Source organism: Pteronotus mesoamericanus, unplaced genomic scaffold, assembly GCF_021234165.1.
Source record: "Pteronotus mesoamericanus isolate MK-2021 breed Mesoamerican mustached bat unplaced genomic scaffold, CSHL_Meso_final contig_105, whole genome shotgun sequence".
In the NCBI taxonomy this organism is placed as follows: Eukaryota; Metazoa; Chordata; class Mammalia; order Chiroptera; family Mormoopidae; genus Pteronotus; species Pteronotus mesoamericanus.
The window spans coordinates 5,361,797-5,381,392 of record NW_026555006.1 but is presented as its reverse complement, the minus strand read 5'-3'; the positions used below and the strand labels follow the sequence as shown (position 1 = coordinate 5,381,392).

The 19,596-nt window shown below is 45.7% G+C and overlaps 1 protein-coding gene across 1 annotated transcript; it reads right to left on the bottom strand.

The window, feature by feature from the left end:
- Positions 1-787: 787 nt before the first annotated feature.
- DIO1 (iodothyronine deiodinase 1) lies at positions 788-16,428 on the bottom strand. The gene is made up of 4 exons (XM_054573386.1): positions 16,052-16,428; positions 9,525-9,668; positions 3,839-4,038; positions 788-1,875 (listed from the first exon to the last, which is right to left on the bottom strand). Exons 1-4 carry the CDS (start codon positions 16,371-16,373, stop codon positions 1,807-1,809), a joined length of 735 nt encoding a protein of 244 aa, XP_054429361.1. The 5' UTR covers positions 16,374-16,428; the 3' UTR covers positions 788-1,806.
- Between the last annotated feature and the right edge of the window lie 3,168 nt (positions 16,429-19,596).

The window sequence follows — 19,596 nt, the reverse complement described above, 5'->3', positions numbered from 1 at the left end:
TTCCTGCTGTCCTATCTTCTTTCCATAACTCGGCCCTTAATAAGGAGCCCAAGGAGGTAGTGTAAAACCACAATGATGATATTAATGATCACAGCCAACACTTCCATGGCATTTTCTTCAAGCCAGGCACAGTTCTGAGTGCTTTACTCATGAGTCCTCTCCACGGGGTAGGCACTACTTTATGATGAGATACCGTGTTATGGTTCTCTATATCAAGGCAACTTAACCAAAGTCACACAGCTAGCCAGGGGTAGAGCCTGGACTCTGGCCTTGAAGTTAGAGATGGGGTTTGAATCTCAGCTTGTCACTTATTAATTCTGAGACCCTCCACAAATTATTTAAAGCTCAGTCTTGATTTCCTCATTTGTAAAATGGAGATCACAATCTCCTCTCTGAGTTATATAGAGATGAAATGAGGTAACTATATGAAAGCGCCTGTGTCTGGTGGATGACTAAAGGTGGCTGGTTTTAAGAGTAAAATAACACATTAATAATATTAACATTGTAGCAAGTAAGGCAGAGCCAAGGAGAATGTGTTTTCATGTTAGAAAAATGTCTCCCAAAGTTCATTCCTTTATGTCATGTTGTGAAAGTAGTTTGATTCCAATGTGGAAAAATTCTCCAGTGGGAGTTCACAAGATAAAACCACATTTGACATGTAACATAGAGACCAAGTGTTCTTCCCGTCAAATGAGGCCTTTCCAGCATATGATATTTTTTGCTGATCGGATTACTGTACAAGCTGACACAAACTGGAAAGTACAAAGATCACACTAAAGCCATCCCAAAAGGACTAATATGTTTTAATCATTCTGTATTAGCTTGCTGCATCTTAAAATATTTTGTTTTCAAATCAAGTCACAGCTGTGTGTACTTTAGACTGTGGCCGTCATAAACAAATATAAAAGAAGCAGAGTTAAAACAGATGAATACCAATGGTTATCCATTAGCCTGACATAATTTAACACAAATGACCATTAGGAGACTTGCAAAAAAAAAAAATCTGGGAAATAGAACTTCACATATGAGCTTCTGCATAACTGAATGGAAGCTCTGCTGGTGCCTGTTGTCTAGTTGGGTCAAGGTTATCCTGTTTTTGGGAAGTCAGTCCTCACCTGACCCCAAGTGACTCTGTTGATAAGATAGTGAAATATTCCAGAGTACAGAGAGCCAGATTTCTATGAAATAGATTCAAAGATTATACAGTGAGTAACCTCCTCTTCTATGGTAGAATTGGAGATGCACTACCATGGAAACTCACCCCTCACCACCACTACCGCCATTGACTGGTTGTTCAGTCTTTTGACAGGGAAAGGATTATCATTTTTACCGTCTCCTCTCATCCCTACTCCCTCCTTTACCAATTCCTCTTCTCTCTCTGAACACCCAGAATTCTCCCCATGCTTGGTTCTAAAAACCAGTTTAGTGTATTAAATATCAATTCCACCAATGACCAACTTGGTGAGGGATGCCATACCCGCCCCCTTGGCATTAGAGTGCCTGGAGGAGGCCACCTTTCACATGCACTACACCCAGGGAGCGCCAGCGCTGTCACACTCTGAGACATCACACGCTGACAGCAGCCCCCACAGGGCAGGCCGTGTGGAGCCGTACATTCCTTAATGCTCAGCTCACTGGCTGCTTCGTTTTCTGATTATGACAATTGCTTGCTCAGATCAGAAAAATCTGAGCTAGGAGTTCAACTGGAGACACAGGTCAAGAGGTGAAAGCCAGCTGGTTTGTGGGGAGAGCCACGCCTTGAGGAGCCCTCCTCTTGGTCGCTTGGAAGTGTGGGATCTGTCCAGATTAACTATGGGGCTTTTCCAGAACAGCACGAACCTCCTCTGGATGATAGTTCCAAGGGCCAGGTTTACCCTGCAAGAGAAATAAATCAGCATTCCGAGATTTCTGACTTGCAGGAGGTCTGGGCTGGTGAACTCCGCATGGGAGCCATTGCGATGGCGTAGTCAGTGGCGGGCGAGGTGTGCAGGCTCACGCAGGGAGAGTGTGTGTAATGACACCAACATGTAACAGGAAAACAGGACATAAATAGGAGGAAAACCAGAGGGGGTAAAGTGAATAGTTTCAAAAGGAGAAAGGGGTCTGTACAAATAAACTTCTCTTCCATAGTCATACAATCAGACTGGCCTGATCTTCTCCACCCCTCGCATCAAGTTCTGTTTATTCTACATTGGAACCACCTCTGCCTCTCCAATCCCACTGCCTAGCTCAGCCTTCATCCTCTTCTACTTAGGCAGCTGTCTCGCCTCCCACCCATGCCCTGATTTCTTCACTCCATTCTTTACCCAATAGCCGGTGAACTTTCCAGGATCTGAGCACGCCTCTCCCCTGCTCGAAACTCCTTATGGCTCTTCTTTTCCCTAAAATGAAGGCCAAACTCTTTGATTCAGAATGAGAGCCCTGGAACCAAAGTGCCCTCAGTTCTCCATTCACACTCTGCCCTGATATGCCACATGCCTTTGCCCACCCTCTTCCCATTGCCTACTGAAATATATTTGCAATGATTTTTCACTCACGATGCTCACATGGCTGGCTCATTATCCCTGAGCCAAGCAATTGTCACCTCCTCTGAAAAGCCCACAGTTCCCCAGAGGTTGGAAAACTCACTGTCTGAGAGCTTAATCTGTCCTGATGCCTTCATACCCTTCCGTTTACATTTTGTTTGTGCTGTTTTTGTGCTATACCAGTAGAACTGAATCATTACGACAGGTACTGTTTGACCAACAAAGTTGAAATAGTTATTATCTGGCCTTTTATAGGAAAGGTTTGGTGAGCCTTGCTCTGGAGTCTCAGAGCACTTGGGATACTTCAACACTGTTTGGGTCCTCCTTATCTCCCAGACTGTGAGCACCTTCAAGTAAGGTGTGGGCCATTTTAAATTCATTTTTGTGTTTTCATTGTTTGCACAGGGCCTAACCCAAGGCAGGGACACAGTGTGCAGTTTGGCTTGATCTAGCCATCTGAGAATCACGTCCCGGAGCAGGGAATCCCCTGGCACGCTGGGGATTCATCCACAAGTCGTTTCATGTTTCACTTGCATGCACAGGGCCAGCTTGACCCATGGGCAGAGGAGCATCCACATGGTTGGGCTTCACGTGCTCCCCAAGGCGGGAGGTCCCCTCGGCAGCTCTCACACTTTGTCTCTGCCCTCTCAGAGGAGGCCCATGGCGCCCAGGGGGTGGTCAGAGGCCATGCTTATGTCCCTCATCTGGGCCAGGCTGGAAGCCTTGAGAGGAACACAGTCCTTCTAGAGAGAGAGCCTGGACTCAATTTCTGTGTTGAATTCCAGCTCTGAGCTGCAGAGTTTGCTTTCTTCCAGCTCCCTTCAGCCCCACCGGGTGCAGGTCTGCCTCAGATTAGCTGCTTCAGTCCCTCCCACCCTTGAATCATCCCATCCAGAAGAGTCAGAATTAAGATCAGCCTTGTGCAGTGAAGCCTTGGGCAAGTTAATTCCCCTCTCTGAGCACTGTTTATGACATGGAAACAACATTCTCTGTCTCTCAGCTTCAGACTGATCCAGGACTGGGCCAGTCTCCTGGGTTCAGAAGGCTGCCAGGAGGCTCCAGTTGCAGTCTAAATGCTAGGGACTTTCTGTGCATTATGTCATCCCCAGGGACATGGGAGCCAACATCTTCATTTTGCAGAAGAAGAAACTGAAACTCCAAGAAAAGAAAGAACTTGCCCATGGTCACATGGCAGGTAAATGGCTAGGTAGCAATTTGAATCCAGGTCTGACTGATACAAAGCCCTCCCTTTGTCCTTTGCCCTCCCCGGGCCCCTGCCTTGGGGTCGGGGTCGGGGTGGGAGTAGGCATCACCTTGTAGAGGATCCTGCCCTCCTGGAGCACATAGAGCCTGTCGGGCAGTGCCGCGTAGAGCTGGCTGCTCTGGTTCTTCATTGTGTCCACCACCACAGGGCACTGGGGGCTCCTGTCCAGCAGCCGGTGAGCTGCCTGGAGCCGGTCGTGGAGGTTCCGGTGATTCCTGATGACCACGTTGTTCTTAAATGCCCAGCCATCTACAAGAGGAAGGCCAAGCTGTGGACCCCATAGGCATGGAACACACTTCCTACAGACTAAATACCCCTCACTTTAAACTGGGGGTCCCAGAGAGAGGAGTCCTTGGCCATGATTTCGCCATTTCCTACAGGGTCTGGCACGAATAATGCCACCTTTTTGTTACAAAATCTTTTATTACAAAATCATAAGCATGTAATTCTGTAATATAACAATATCACACTCAAGCACACCATGTGACATTTTAGGTGAAATGTTCAAATTAAAACTATAAATTATTATACCCATATTATTACCCTACCAACCACACTCAAGCAGGCATTGCTTCTGCCGGACCCTGTATTATGGGTAAATGCATGAGATCACGTAGGGAGTTAGTGGTTGATCCAGAACTGAAGCCCTTGGTCCTGACTTCCAGACATTGGCTCTCCATTGTGACACAGCCCAACATACCAGTGCTTGTCAAAATTGAATGCGCCAATGAATCACTCAGGGACCTCACTGAAAGAAGATTCTGGTTTAGTCTGTCTAGGGTGGCACTGAGTCTAGCTAGCTCCCAGGATGCTAAGGCTGCTTGAATCACCCTTAGAGAGAGAAGGGTCTAGGGCAGCATTTCTCTAAGTGTGAGCTGCCCAGACCAGCGGCATCAGCATCACCTGGGAGTTTGTTAGCAACGCAACTTCTCAGGCCCTACCCTAGACTGACCAAGAACGGGGCCTAACAATTTGTTTTAACAGCCTTCAAGATGGTTCTAACACATGTCGAAGTTTGAGAACAACTCCTCTAGAGTCTAGACAATTCCCCTCTTCCAATTATTCTCCACCAGAGTGTTCTTCCCAAATTGCAAATCTATGGCACTCTCCTGCTTAGATCTTTCAATGGCTCCCTATCACCTTCAGGATAAATCCCAAGCTCCTCAGGCTGGCCTACCAGGTCCTTAGTGACCCGGCCCATCTCTCCAGTCTTCCTCCAGCTTTTTGCTCCAGCAACACGTGTATAATACTTGGGGCTCCTTGACCCACTCACCCTCTAGCTGTCTCTCATGTCCACCTGTTTCATCATAGCTCCTGCCTCCAGTTGCAGTGGGAGTAAAACAGGACTTTCTATTTTCTTGTTTGGATAATGTGACTTCTGCTGCAGCAGCTGATACATTAGATCTACCGACAGCCTCACGATAAGCCATTCAGCGTGAGATTAGAGCCAAGCACAACTGCTAGCCTGGCAACGGCCCTTATTTTCATCCTAAGTACTTTTCCTGCCTCCTGATCTTACCACCTTCTACCTCGTCATCCAAAAATCTCCCAGAATGATATGATCATATCTTTTTTCTCTGCTTAAGCACCAATTACAAGACCAACTCCTTAGCATAGTATTTAATGATCTCTGTCCTCATCCCTCACCTACCTTTCCAGTCACAGCTGCTAGTCCTTCCACATCTAGTCAAAGTGTACTCCTCCTCGAATGAGGCTGACACCTCTCTGCCCTTTCTCCTTACCACCTCTTCCAGGTGTGAAATCCTATACGTTCTTTTTAAGGTTCAACTCTAATGCAGGGTTTCTCAATATTGGCACTATTGTCATTTTGGGCTGGATAATTCTTTGTTGCGAAGGGCTGTCCTGTGTGTTGCAGGATGTTGAGTGGCATCTCTGGCCTCTACTCACTAGATGTCAGTAGCACTCCCCCCACTTTTAATTTGCCATGACCAGAAATGTCTCCATCCCTGGTTGCTGTGGCTCAGTTGGTTGAAGCATCATCCAGGAGAGTGAAAAGTCATGGTTCACACCCTGGTCAGGATGCATACAGGAGGCAACCAGTCACTTTCTGTCTCATATTGATGTTTCTCTCTCTCCCTTTCCCTTTCTCTAAAAGCAATGGGAAAAAAAATGTTCTTGGGTAAGGATTTAGAAGAAAAAAAGTCTCCAGATATTGCCAAATGACCCCTGGAAGACAAAAATCCCCCTTAGTTAACAATCACAGCTCTAACATTACCTTCTCCAGGAAACCTTCCTTGATACAATAAGCTGTGTGATATTATTGGTGAAGCTCTTTAAAATCTCTTTAAATTCTCAGTTTTTTAATCTGTTAAATGGAATTAATAGAAACTATTCATTAATAGAACCTACTAAGCAGATGTCTGTGAGGCTTAAATGAGATAACATGTATAGAATCCCTAGTCCTCTGCCTGGTTCACAGAAGCTGTTCAAAAAATATTGCTTTATTTTGTCTGACTGTCCCAAAATAACAGTCAGGTGGGATAGAACCCAGTTTTTATTATACACTGCAGATTTTCTGCTACTTTGTTCCGGAGATGTTCCCTCACCCGCAAACCAAGCCATTGAAAGCTGTTTAACTTGAAATGGAAGATTTTCAACTGGCCTCATTTGCCAGGCTGCCCTTCTGTCCACTTACAGGAGGTGGCGCTCATTAGCTAATAGTCCCACAGTTTGGGAAAAAATAACTATAAATTGCTATGTCCCCTTCTACCTGCCCCATTTTTCAGAAGCCTGGAACCCAGATAACGTGGTCGGGTTCCTTGGAAGCCACGTGGGCTGTGTTCACAATAATGGTTGTCTCCCAGGGTAATACAAGTTGCTTAAGTCCATCAGCAGAATTTGTTTCACCTTCTCAGTACTTCAAAGTCCTCTGCTCAGTATATTTCCCCCAAGAAAAACAAGTATTTAAAGTATTTATTACCTTCCCCAGGACATCAAAACTTTGTAGATAATATCACCAGCTTCTATTTGCATCACGCTTAGGCAGTCTTGTCCACCCTTTTGCTCAATGGAGCTTCACAACAACCCCCAGGCAGAGGTGCTTGTCCCATCCTGAAGCTGAGAACACAGAGGCCCAGGCAGGAGCACTGACCCGCCTCCCAACTTCAACTGTGAATTCCTTAGAGGCAAGAACTTTTTTGTGTGTATCTTTCATCTCTATATCCCCAGGCCCAACATAGCGCTGGGCATGTAGCAGGCACATGTTAAATATTGCGGAGTGAATGATTCTGTGAGATCAGCGTTGCCATCCTATTTCAGTGGTGCAGAAGCTGGCATGGAAGGTAAGTTGCTCCATGGTGTGTGGCCAGCATGTGATGGGGCCAGGACTCACATTCAGGCCTGAAACTCCGGAGTCTGTTCCTCACACCACACCTCGTGCTTCCCCATAATTTACCTGGAGAAACGTGGTCTGTGGGAAGAAGGAAGCCAACTGGTTTGGGCCACAGACCAAGGCCTCCTAGAATCAATGGACCTCCTAGAATCATTAGATTCTCATAAGGAGTGTACAACCTAGATCCCTTGCATGCATGGCTCACAGTAGGGTTCCCATTCCCATGAGAATCTAATGTTGCAGCTGATCTGACAGGAGGCAGAGCTCAGGCAGTAATTCAAGGGGTAGGGGAGCAGCTGTAAGTACAGATGAAGCTTTGCTCCCTCGCCCGCCACTTACCTCCTGCTGTGCTGCCCGGTTCCTAACAGGCCACAGACTGGTAACAGGGGTTGGGGACCCCTGCTCTAGGACCTTGTTACTACTCCAAGTGTGGTCCCTGAACCAGCAGTCTCAAAAATCACTGGGGGAGGTGGCGACATGTGGCAAATCTCAGACTCCTTCAAAGTCCTGCTGAGCCAGAATCTGCAGCTTAGTCGAATAACATCCCCAGGTGATTTAAGTGAAAGCATTAAAGTTTGAAAAATGCTGCCCCAAGACAGTTCAGTCAGCCTTGGCTGAGTTTCAGCTGTCAGCTGTGATGACATCAAGGCATCATCTCCTCTCAGCCATAAAGACCACAGACACCTGTAAGCACCTAAGTTCTCTGTCTTTAACTGATGGCTGCTGCTCTCCCAAAGGAGTATTTAACAAAGAAGTACACTGTGCTTGCATTTGCTCTTCTGTTACCTATGCTGTTTAAATTTTATTATGGAAATTTTAATTTTATTTTTGTTGACTTTTAGGGGGGGAGAGAGAGAGAGAGAGAGAGAAACATCGATTTGCTGTTTCACTTAGTTATGCATTAATTGGTTGCCTCTTGTATGTTCCCTGACCAGGGATTAAACCCTCAACCTTGATGTATCAGGATGACACTCTAACCAACTGAGTTATCTGGCCAAGGTGGAAATTTTTAAATAAACATAAAAGCTGAAAGAACTGTATAGTAAAACCTCTATGTACCTATTACCCTCTGCTAATATTTTAAGTTGCCCCAAAGTCTTAATGAGGGTACAAGCTGTCAGTTAAAAGAACACTATTAAGTTAAAAGCCATTCTCAAACCTTGGGGTGCATATAAGTCAAGATGCAATGGGCCTGGGGAAGAGCCTGGAATATGCATTTTCAACAAGCAACTCAGGTTGCTTGCTGGGTTGTCAGCACAACCCAGGTGGCGCTGACACCAGGGATCCTAGGACTGCCCTGGAGAAAGTGCTGCTGGACCAACCTTGCTGATGATTAAAAAATAGCAATGTCTACACTTACAACAGATGGATAAGCCAGCAAGGCCAATACTGGTCTGAAACCCTCACTCATTCACCCAGCGTTTATAAGCTCTAAGTCTGTGCCATGGCCTCTGCCTGGTGCTGGCTGACGATGATGGATCTTGGGGGAAGATGGGTATATAAATGACATTCATTCTACTTGGCCACCCAAGCCATCTTGCCTTCTTCACTCTGTGGGTTTAAGGGTTGATCCCCATGAAAACCAGGAAGATAAAAGTATATCTGACCATTTTGTAAAGTTCATGGGGCTTAGACAAAGCTGTAGAAGTTTCAGGGAGGGATGTGCCTGCCCACTGCAAGAAAGGGCTTTCTCACAGAGCTGAAAGGCAAAGGAATAAGATTTCCCATGAAGTAATAAAGATGGGTAACCATCTGTTAGGGACCGAAGAAAGGATTCCTGTTCTAGGTAAAAATCTGGCCTGGGGAAGTGATCTTCATAGAGTGGTCCCCAGGCCAGTAGCTTCAGCATCACCTGGAGTTCGTTAGAAATGCAAATTCCCAGGCCCCACCCCAGATCTAACTCAGACTCTGGGCTGGAGTCAAGCCGTCTGTTTTAACAAGCCTTCCAGGTGCTTCTGATGATCCATAAAGCTTGGGAACCACTGAAGGAGATGGACCACAATGTACTTTTGAGCTCAGAGGGTCTTAGGATGGATTTTGCAAGTAGCTAAATAGTAGTCATTTCACTTGTGGCGTTTCAGGTCTAAATTCCTTGTAATTGCACTCACAGTAGCTGTTCTTCCTTGATTTCCCTGTTTATCCATCCAGAATGTTAGATGCTCCCTCAGCTAGACCCTGTCACTCCGGGTTTTCTGCTCTGTGTTCCTAGTTGAAAGGACAGGCTAAAGTTAGCAAGAAGTGGGTAAACCTAGCAGGGACTGGGAGATGGTGGGTGAACAGGGACTCTTCCTCTCTCTCCTCCTATACCTCTTCCCACCCTGAACCTTGGGGGAAGGGGAACAAGAAAGGGCAGGAGGAGGTAGAGGCAGGGAATCTTGTGTACCTGATGCATGTGCTTCCTCAATGTAAATGACGAGAAAATCTGCTACAGAACTGAAGTCTTCAATAAGTCTCTTGAATTGATCAAATTTGAAAAGAAATGAAGGTCAGGTACAACTTCCAAAATTCAGCACCAGTGGCCTGTTGCCTGAAACAGAAATGAAACCATCACCAACCAAGAATCTACACACAGCAGCTATTTTGCAAGCCCCATCTTCACTTCTGCTTCAGTTCTGCTCAATTTCCCCCCTAAAATGGATCAAGGGCACAGTGAGGAGCTGAGGCGTAGAGAGCGTGACATAGCAGAAACTGGAGCCACTTTACTCTTCTATAAAATGAGGGGTTTTATCAGGTGGTCTTAGTGGACCACCTACAGTTGTTGGGTGGGAATGAAAAGAGGGATAAAAAGAGTCCCTTTCATGCAGTTTATAAGGCAAGCACACATCCATTCTTTCATGTGAGGTGATTAGTGTACTACAAGGTAAATAAATTTCCCCTCATTTTATAGACAGACTGAGGTTTATAGGCTTGTTTCATATCACACAGCAGGTCAGTAGTGGAGCCAAAATTAACGCTCTGGCTCCTAGATTTTCAGTTCAATGTTTTTTTCCATTCAAAGTGCTTCGGTTTCCTCATCCACTAAGGGACATAGTAATAATACTTACTTTATAGGATTGTTATGAGAATTAAAGAAGTTAACACAGATAAGGGATTAAAATGGTGCCTGGCCCATTGTAGGTGCTCACTAATTGTAAGCCATTGTCATTAGCTATTATCTGCCCCCTGAGCTATGATGTGTGGGAGGCAGAGGAAGGGACCCCACAAAGGGGAGTTCAGGGTGGCAGCAGGACCACCTACATAATTTGCTGGATTCGTTGCAAAATAAATATGCAGGACCCCTTGTTCAAACAGTGGGGGAAAAGTGTCATTTCATATATTAAAATACAAAGATTTTTCTTGTCTTCCATGGTCTCTCTCTTGTCCTGGTACAGTACTTTTTTAGTTGCTATTTAATGTTGCATAAATGAAGTAATTTCAAGTTGTGATAAGGGTTACAAAAGAGACTATAAGGGAATAGTGACCTACTTTAGAAAGGCAGGTCAAGGAAGGCCTCTAATGAGACACCATTTAACTGGGGAAATGAAGACTAGGAATAAGCCAGAGGGGACAAACGGACTCCACGTATACAGGCCCTGAGGAGGGACAGACAGAGCTTGGTGTGTTCAAGGACCTGCAATGCCAATGTGACCCAAGCCAGGCTAGGGGTGCAATAAGAGTTGTGGCTGGAGAGGCAGGAATGGGCCAGAGAGGGCAGGCTCTCCTACCCCGCAAAAAATCTGAATAGGACGTCATGAAAGTACAAACCAAGGATGGAGGATATTTGTTACAATTTTGACTGCCCAGCTCCTAACTCTCCCTCCTACTTGGAGTTCCCTATTCTGTGTACTATTTATTGATGGACAGTGTGCCCAGCCTTGCTCTTGGGTAGACAGAGTGGCCAGGTCTGTTCTCTGCCTCCAGCAGCCAGGGCACAGTCAGTGACTCACGTAGGGCTGATTGGACCCTCCCACATAGATCTTTGGTTCTGCAGTCACTAAGATGGCAGAATTGATCCATGGTCCAGTGGTGGTATCCCTGTCAGGGATAATGGAGTCCTACAGTGTTGATGGTTTCCCATGGTAACCAGAATGATAGCAGCATCCAGGCCTGACTTTTGATGCTAACAGACAGACTAGGCTCAGTGTTTCAGCTGTGGTTGATTCTGGAGATCTTACAACACTTTTCTAATACATTCCTTCACATATATATGTGTGTGTGACCAAGAAAACCAGAGTGAGTTTCTGCTGCTTGCAAGCCTGCACTCTGACTGCTACAGTAAGGCTGTATGATGAAAAAAAAAAGATCAGATTGACACAGAAGATCACTCTGGCGGCTCTGTGGGGAAAGGACTGACGTGATAATGGAAGTTGGAGAGAAGCAATGAGAAATATGAGAGATAATGGAAACGTGAGCTAGTGTGTGGGCAGGAGAGAAGGGAGAACTGGAATTGATAGGACTTGCTGATGGAAGGGGAGCAGAGGGCATCTTAACTTGCTTGTGGTTTAGTTGGTTAGTTAGTCCCTCACCTACTTCTGCAAAGGTTTTGAAGCAGCTCACACATATAACAAAACATTAAATAGAAATTTTAAAAAATCATGCCCCTTTGGAAGGCAAAGAAAAGGAGGTAAATGTAGAGCATAAATAAATAGGCCTTAAGGTCCCTACATTCACTATAACTGAGCTAATATTTGGCTCTGAGTTTCTGGTGGCCAAGTAAAAGGGGAAACAATTCGTTATGTATTTCTCATTTGTCAGCACATGAAGAGAAAGCAGGTCAGTTTCTCTGGAGATAGATAGTTCTCTGTGTCCATGGCTCAGAGATTTTCTCATAGGAGTCCCTGGAGGGTGTTGAGGGGGCCTCAGTTGCTGTGGGTTGATTGCACAGAGTCCTCACCCATGTGACAGGGTTGCCCAGGACTCAGCAAAAGGAGCTCAGAGACCAGTCATGGCCAAGTGGCTGGCCATTGGCCTCCCGTGACCTCTGGGAGTCACCCATCAGATAAGAATCCAAAAGAATTAAGGTCAGGACCAGAGTTAAATATTAGCTGTCTGAAATTTGTTTTTAATTGAAAAAAGAAAAAAGACTCGCCATTCACTGACTAGGACCTTTGACGATACAGAGCAATTTGTTGATCTATAGTGTGGTTGGGTGCAGTGATCAGTATTGAGGGCAAAGTTTAAACTCAGTTCCCTGCCTTCCTGGGAGCAGGGAGAGGAGAAATGGGTACGAGGGGGTAGCAGTGCTGGGTGCGTACACCCTGTCTGGGTCCACAGGCCATGGTGCAGGGAACACCATTTCAAGGATGTTAGGCAAGGACCGCCACATCCAACTCATCAGTATAAATGGGGTAACAGCTCTGTAGTAGTGCTGGACTCACACCTACTGTGATGACCCCCAGACCAGTAAATTAACCACACTCACACTGGGCTCTCTCAACAGAGAAAGCCCATTTATAATTACTGGATGACACCTCATAAATACGCTTGGAGAGATTTTAAATAATATTAAATAAAGGCTACAATAAATCAGGTTGCAGATTAACTCCTAGGTACATAGGAAATAAAACATCAGGTTTGCCTTCTTCCACAATACACCAGTTAATCGATGTTTTGCTGTGTGTGTGTGTGTGTGTGTGTCTTAAGGCATGTGTGTGTCCTAAGGCATGTGTATGTCATGTGTGTGCATGTACATGAATATTCAGAGCATGGGGGTGGCTGAGAATTTCTCTGAGCATCTGCTGTCTTATTCAATAAGAAAAACCACTAGCTGAGAGTCAGAAGGCATAAATTCTAGTTCTGGCTCTATAAGAACTTGCTGTGTGACTATGAGCAAGTAATTTACCTCTCTGGGCCTTTGTATCTAAAAAATGAGAGTCGCTTTACGTTATCCATAAAGGCTCTTCCATGCCTTCCAGTCTGTGGCTCTAAAATGAGTTCAGATTTATAGCCAAAGATGCAACAGAGCTTTTTATTGGCATGGGTTTCCAAAACAGTTACAGGATGTCTAATAAGCAGAACTGATTGTGTTAACTCCTTGCTTGAAAATCCTTCTAGAACTCACCAATACCCTCAGGATAAAGCCTACTCTTTGGTAAGACATATAAGGTGCCCTCACCCCCCACCAGACTGTAGTCCCTGGTGATGTCTCCAGCCTCATCCTTCACCCCTTCATGCCTTCCACACCCCACTTCTGCCAAACTGACCGGTGCTCCTCCCTGTCTCAGGCCTCTGCTGCTCCTCCCTCGTTCTCCTCTGCCCCCACACCCCCTTCCTCACCCAGCCCTTGGCTCCACTCTCCCTAGACAATCAGCTCACCACCCTCTTCTCCAGGAAGCTTTCCTCTGAGTGCCTCCCTGCCCCGCCCCAGTTCCTCCAGAACGCTCTGGCTCTGAGTCTCACTACGCCATCTCCCTCTCCCGGTTATGAGATCCACCAGCACAGAGACCAGTCATGTTGGTTTCTGTACCACCAGCACCTGTTATTTCAGGGGACTCTGGGTCAATATGCTGAAAGCCAACTCCATTTTATAAATAGAGTGTTCTTTTGTCTTTCAGTCTCCTTCTCTCCCCTTTCTTCCATCTCAGATATAACAGCAGAGAAACAAAGGTAAATAGAACAATCTAAAATGTGCGCTGGCTCAAGGAAAGAGAACAAGTAAAAGAGGCAAGTAAATTCTGTGAATTGACCACAAGGTAATTTGGCTTTCATGGAATTGATTGCTAGATAATTGATATTGAATGCATCAGCCTGGTTCTACCACAATGCTTGGCACATAGTAAACGCACAATAAAAGTTAGTTGTTATTCTCATCACTCTTATTATCCGTGGTCACTTTGGCAAACATTTGTTGAATAAATAGGTCCTTTGTGCACCCTGGTTTTAAAGTCATGAGTAAAACCTCTTGGCTTTCCTTTTCCTTGAAACACATTCCCCTTTTCCATTCTCAGGAAAAATCTTACTCATTCTTCAAGGCCTAGTTCCAAAGCCACCTCTTCCAGGAAAACTTCCAAGCCCTGCAGGCAAAGTTCATGCCTCTCTAGCCTCCCCCATCTCTCAGAATTGTAAGAATTTGTTTATTACATCCATCTGTTCTGTAGAACCATAAACGCCTTGAGCAGAAGAGCGAGCTCTTACTTAACTCTGTGTCCCTGCCATCTAGCTGAGGGCCTGGCACATGGGAGGTGATCATGAATGTTTGTTGAGGTGCAGTGAAAAAAAATGGGAAGAAGCAAGCCCTGATTCTGGGTCTGACTCAGTCAGTCATCTGCTGTTACCTATGCCTCTCCGTTTTCTCCATTTCTTTTCTAAAATGAGAGGACTGGACTAGGACAACATTTCCCAAAGGCTGTTCTTTGGAACCAATATGATGACAGGCATTTCCTCTGGTGGAGAGTGGGGAGGTGTGTGTGCTTGTGTATTAGGAAAATTTGTCAATGCTGTGTTAAAGTTTTTTCAAGTTTTGTTTGTTTTTAAGCTTCGGGTCTTCTCAGAGCCTTTTATATGCTGATGTTCACTATGAATTCCAAGAGGAGGGGATAGTGTGTAGGGTATCCCAAAAAACTTAGACTTGGGGACTGTAAGAAATAAAGCATATCTGTGGGATTTGTGTTCCAAAGAACACTTTGAAAAGCACTAGGTTAGTCAACAGCCTCAGGGATCTTTTCTATTCTATCTGCTGTGTCCTGGGAATTCAGAGATGAATCAGACACAACCCTGTTGCAAGGCTTCCTGTTGGGCAAGAAGAAAACAACTGGCCTTAGGCAGCCTGAGGCTGGGTAGGAACAACCAGTGTCCAAGGAGATGTGCAGACGGAGAGCCATGAGTCCACAAGAGAGAGAGCACATGCCCAGCTGTAAGCATCTGAGATGGCTTCACAGATGGGGAGGCCGGAGAGAAGGACCTTGACAATGAAGGGTATTTGAACTGTTGGCAATGGAGTGGAAGAGCCAACGAGTTCAGCAAAGACATAGAAGGAAAAGCACAAGGGATGTAAAAGATCCAACAGTTGTCTGCAGGCAGTGAACATGAGCGGAAGCTTGCAAGTGAAGTTGGGGGAAAAAAAGCTGGAGTCAGCCCAGGAAGGACCTTGAGCATTCATCCTGAATGCAGAGGGGGTGCTGCCAAAGTTTGGTGAGTTGGGGTGTCTATGGGTCAGGGATGTGCTTGTGGAAGGGTAATCTGGCAGACGTTTACAAGTTGGGTGGGAAGAGAGGCCATGAGGGGGAGGAGGAAATCCTGGCGGGAAGAGCAGCAATTAGGATAAAAAGAGAAAACTGATCAGAGAGGTCTTTAAGAAGCCAAACAGATAGAGGCGGTTTGCCTGGAAGAGTCAGAGTACACATGAGAGATCGTCAACAAATATTTACTGTGCAACTACCATGAGTCAGCAGCAGCCAGAGGAGTGCAACAGCGGGTTAGAGCCATGGTCTCCACCTGCACAGAGCTTGCAGGCTAGTGAGGGCAAAAGACATTAATCATATACCCACACATAATTACAAGCCAGCACAAGTATAATAATAAAGAAAAGTTTAGGATGTTAAGTATACAAGAGGGGTTAATCTAGTCTAGGGGAGTAGGGGTTAGCTGGTCACAGAAAGTGCCACTGAGTAGAAGTCTGAAGGATGAACAGGAGTTGACCAGGCAGAGAGGGGCCTGAAGTGCATCTCAGGCAGACGCAAACATGCGGCAATAGTGGTGCTGGAGGACCTGAAGGCCAGAGTGGCTGGTTTGTGGTGTGAACGCTTGCGAAGCTGCTGATGGCACTCAGAAAAGCAGAATCTAGGAAAAGCCCTGGTTTCAGGAGTAGGAAGAAAACAAGAAGCCAAAAAAGGGGCTGCAGTAGAAGAATAATTCAGGGCTTTCCAACCCACCTCCCACCCACCTTGAACATCCCCATTCCAAGCACTGCTCAAGCCATATCAGCCTCCTGACCTCGCATGAAGTCCCAAATGTTGCATGTCTGTCCTGAGAGGCGAACCACAGGGCAGTTTGGGGCTAGACCCCCTTCCTCAGTCTTGTCCTCCAATCGTTGCCAACGAACCTTCAGGATAAACCAGAAATACTGGAGGCTGAAGAGGGTCGGAACCCAGTTGTCGTAGGAAAAGTGTGGGTTCTTCTGGTTCATGGCTGAGATACGCTGCTTGACTCTCTTGGGAAACAGTTTTAGTTGTACTTTGCCCAAGGCCACATGCAGAGCTACCTGCAAGAGTACCCAGAGCCTCTTCAGCCACAGCCCTGGCTGGACCAGCCCCATCTCGGCACAGCCAGACCTGGCTCTGAAGCTGATGGACTGAGGTGCTGCCGCTGGGCCACACTGGGCGGAGCTGAACAAAGGTGCAGGGTGGGAGTAGCCAACCCTGGGCAGGAAGAAGGGACTGGGACAGAACAGGTTTGCCTTCCTGTGAATGGAATGGAAAATCCCAAACCAGGTGGTCAAAGATCTATTCTAAGTATTATCACTTCTGACTCTTTGCCTTCATCTTGGAGAGATTATTGGACTAGAAGACTTCAGATCTTAAATTCTCCCTCTGATAAATTTTGAAGAACAAACATTTTAAAAGATCATACTTAAAAGGACTCTGTGGTCCTTTAGAAAGGCTCTGCGGCAAGCAAGTTCTTTTCTCTCCCTTTCTTTCTTTTTCTTTCTTTCTTTCTTTCTTTCTTTCTTTCTTTCTTTCTTCTTTCTAAATATTTTATTTATTTATTTTTAGAGAGAGAAGGGAAGGGAGGGAGAAAGACAGGGAGAGAAACATCAGTGTGTGGTTGCCTCTCACACACCCTCTACTGGGGACCTGGCCCACAATCCAGGCATGTACTCTGACTGGGAATTGAACCAGCAACAATTTGGTTTGCAGGCCGGCACTCAATCCACTAGCTAGGGCCAAGCAAGTAAGTCCTAATGTTAATTATTCTTTTAATAAAGTAAATATTTCTCTTACTAATGAAAGATACTTTTTTCCACTCATAGCTCCTAACTGGTGGTTGAATGTTTCTGGAGTCATAGCTCTTCCTGGAGAATTTGGATCTGGAAGCTCCCCAAACAGAGGCAGGGCCATCCCCAAGGAAAACTGGGCCTTTGACTTCCCTTAGCACTGGGGGGCAGAGTATAAATACAGCACTTGCTGATCGCAGTGGTGTGGTAGTCTAGAATGGGGAAGAAACAAACAGAAAATTACCACTCTGTTTTCAAAGTCTTTGAAGTTTACTGTTTGTCTTTAAAGATGTATATAATTTGACTCATAGATACAGCGAACAAACTGATGGTTGCCAGATGGGAGGGAGGTTGGGTAAAAAAGGTAAGGAGATTAAGAAGTAAAAATTGGCAGTTACAAAATAGTCACAGGGTTGTAAAGTGCAGCCTATTTCGGTTCTCCTTCACCCACACATGGCTTCAAACAATCTTAGCTCTTAACAGCAGGTATATAAAAAAAGGAAAAGAGGTCTATTGAGACTCCAAAAGAAAAAGATTAAAGTGGTCCAACTGCCCATCCCTTATTTGCAGCCCCTGGAGCCAGGATGAGATGCTCCCACAGTCAGGATGGTATCGCTCACGGCACATTGAAGACACTTTCGGGAGCACGGTTCAGCTGCGTGGTCTCCAGATTTCCTCTCTACCGGAAGCCAGGAGACTCAGTCAGGATCACATGCAGCATCTAACCAAGGCTCGGACTTTTTGGAGTGTCCCCTCTACCCCCTATCCTGTCCATCAGAGCAAGCTCATCAGCTTCCCTTCATCCCTTCCCCTTCTCCATTTTATCTAAGTGAGGGTGGGTAGGTTCTGTCTCTCAGTGGTTCATTCCTTCCTCAGAACAGTAGAGGTCTGATCAGTATCATCAAGCTGGGCTCACCTATCTTACCATACTTGGGCACACAAGTTAAGGAAACCTGAACATTTGAGCTCAGAATTTTTCAACTTTGACACCATTGATATTTTGAATGAGACATTATGCATTATAGGATGTCTAGAAGCATCCTGGCCCTAGCAACACACAAGTTGTGACAACCAAAAATGTCTTCAGACATTGCCAAATAAATATCATCTGGAAACAAAACAGTCCCCATTTGAGAATCACTGTTAAACCAATATAGTGATCTTTGATTCTTATCTCATTTTGAGCCAAATCTTACAAGTCATTATAACAAATATATCAATATAACTTTTACTTCTGTTTCCAAGAGAAGAAATCTATAGTCTAGGTGTTACCATCTCCTCTCGGGACACACACACACTTATCACTAGCAATGGTGTTGTTGCTGCCATCTGACTGTGGTGAGCGGTCCAGCTCCAAAACACCAATCTCAGGGCTACTTTCTGGGGCGACGTTTGGTACCGCCAGGCCTTTGTGTGGGTTGCTGTACTGTACTGGCAAGTGTGAATCCAAGGACCAGAAGTGAAGGATAGGGGTTGTAAGGCAGGGGAGGAAGGAGAGCCCTTGTAAGGATCCTTTTTCAAATCAGCCATTTCCAAAGGCATTTGGTTGCTTGATACTGCAAAATAGTTTGAAAGTTATATGAGATATCTGAAGGGTGCCTATCTGAGGGGGAAAAGGAAGAAACATGTACTCATCAGGTGTTAACACCATTGGTCAAAGGTTTGCCCCCTGAGGCATTAACCACTCCCTGCACCTGCACCTCTGGGTTGTAACTGTTTGCTTGCTGAGTGGTTCCAGCAGTCCCATGATCGCCAAGTATCAAGAAACAGCCCCTGATGCAGAATGTAAGAAGCCTAAGGCATGGGCTGGACGTGAAGCTCACTTAGGTTCTACCTGTTGAAGCCAGAATAATTTCAGTGGTGGTGAAATAAGCAGCAGGTGAGGCCAAGAGGATCTGAAACAGGGCATAGGAGGTGTCTGATACACCCGTACACCTGAATTTGTGCCTTGAGATTCATTCCTGGTACATATTCAGCCAAAGTACCCTGCACCTACTTTAAGCCTCAGCTTTCTCTTTATAAATGGAGGATCATCCCTCAAAGCTTACAGGATTGTTCTGAGGATTAGACATCTTGCATGTGTAAAGAAAGCCTAATTATGATGTCAGTTCAAAAACACACTATATTTGTGCGCGCGTGCACACACACACACACACACACACACAGTAGTAGTAGTAGTCCATTGTAGAGTCTTTCCAACAGACAAGGGCCTCATTGTGGTGAGGCCAAATTTACCGGGTCTACAATGCGTGATGTGTGAATTTGGCTTATGCTGCTCAGACAGCCAGTACTTGATGATTCTACTTAGCTTTCAGTGACCAACTATTATGTGCCCCACCCAAAACTGGGCCCTGGGGACCCAGAGAGGAGAATCACTCCTTATCCTTGCCCTCGAAGCACTCACAGGCTGGCAAAATGGGCAAACAGTAATAATTGTGGTGGTAGAGGCAAGCCCAGGGAATTAAGTGAGCAAAAAAAAAAAAGTCTTGGGAGGCAGATGATACCAAAATCTGGAGGGCTATGTAGGCATTAGCTAGACAAACAG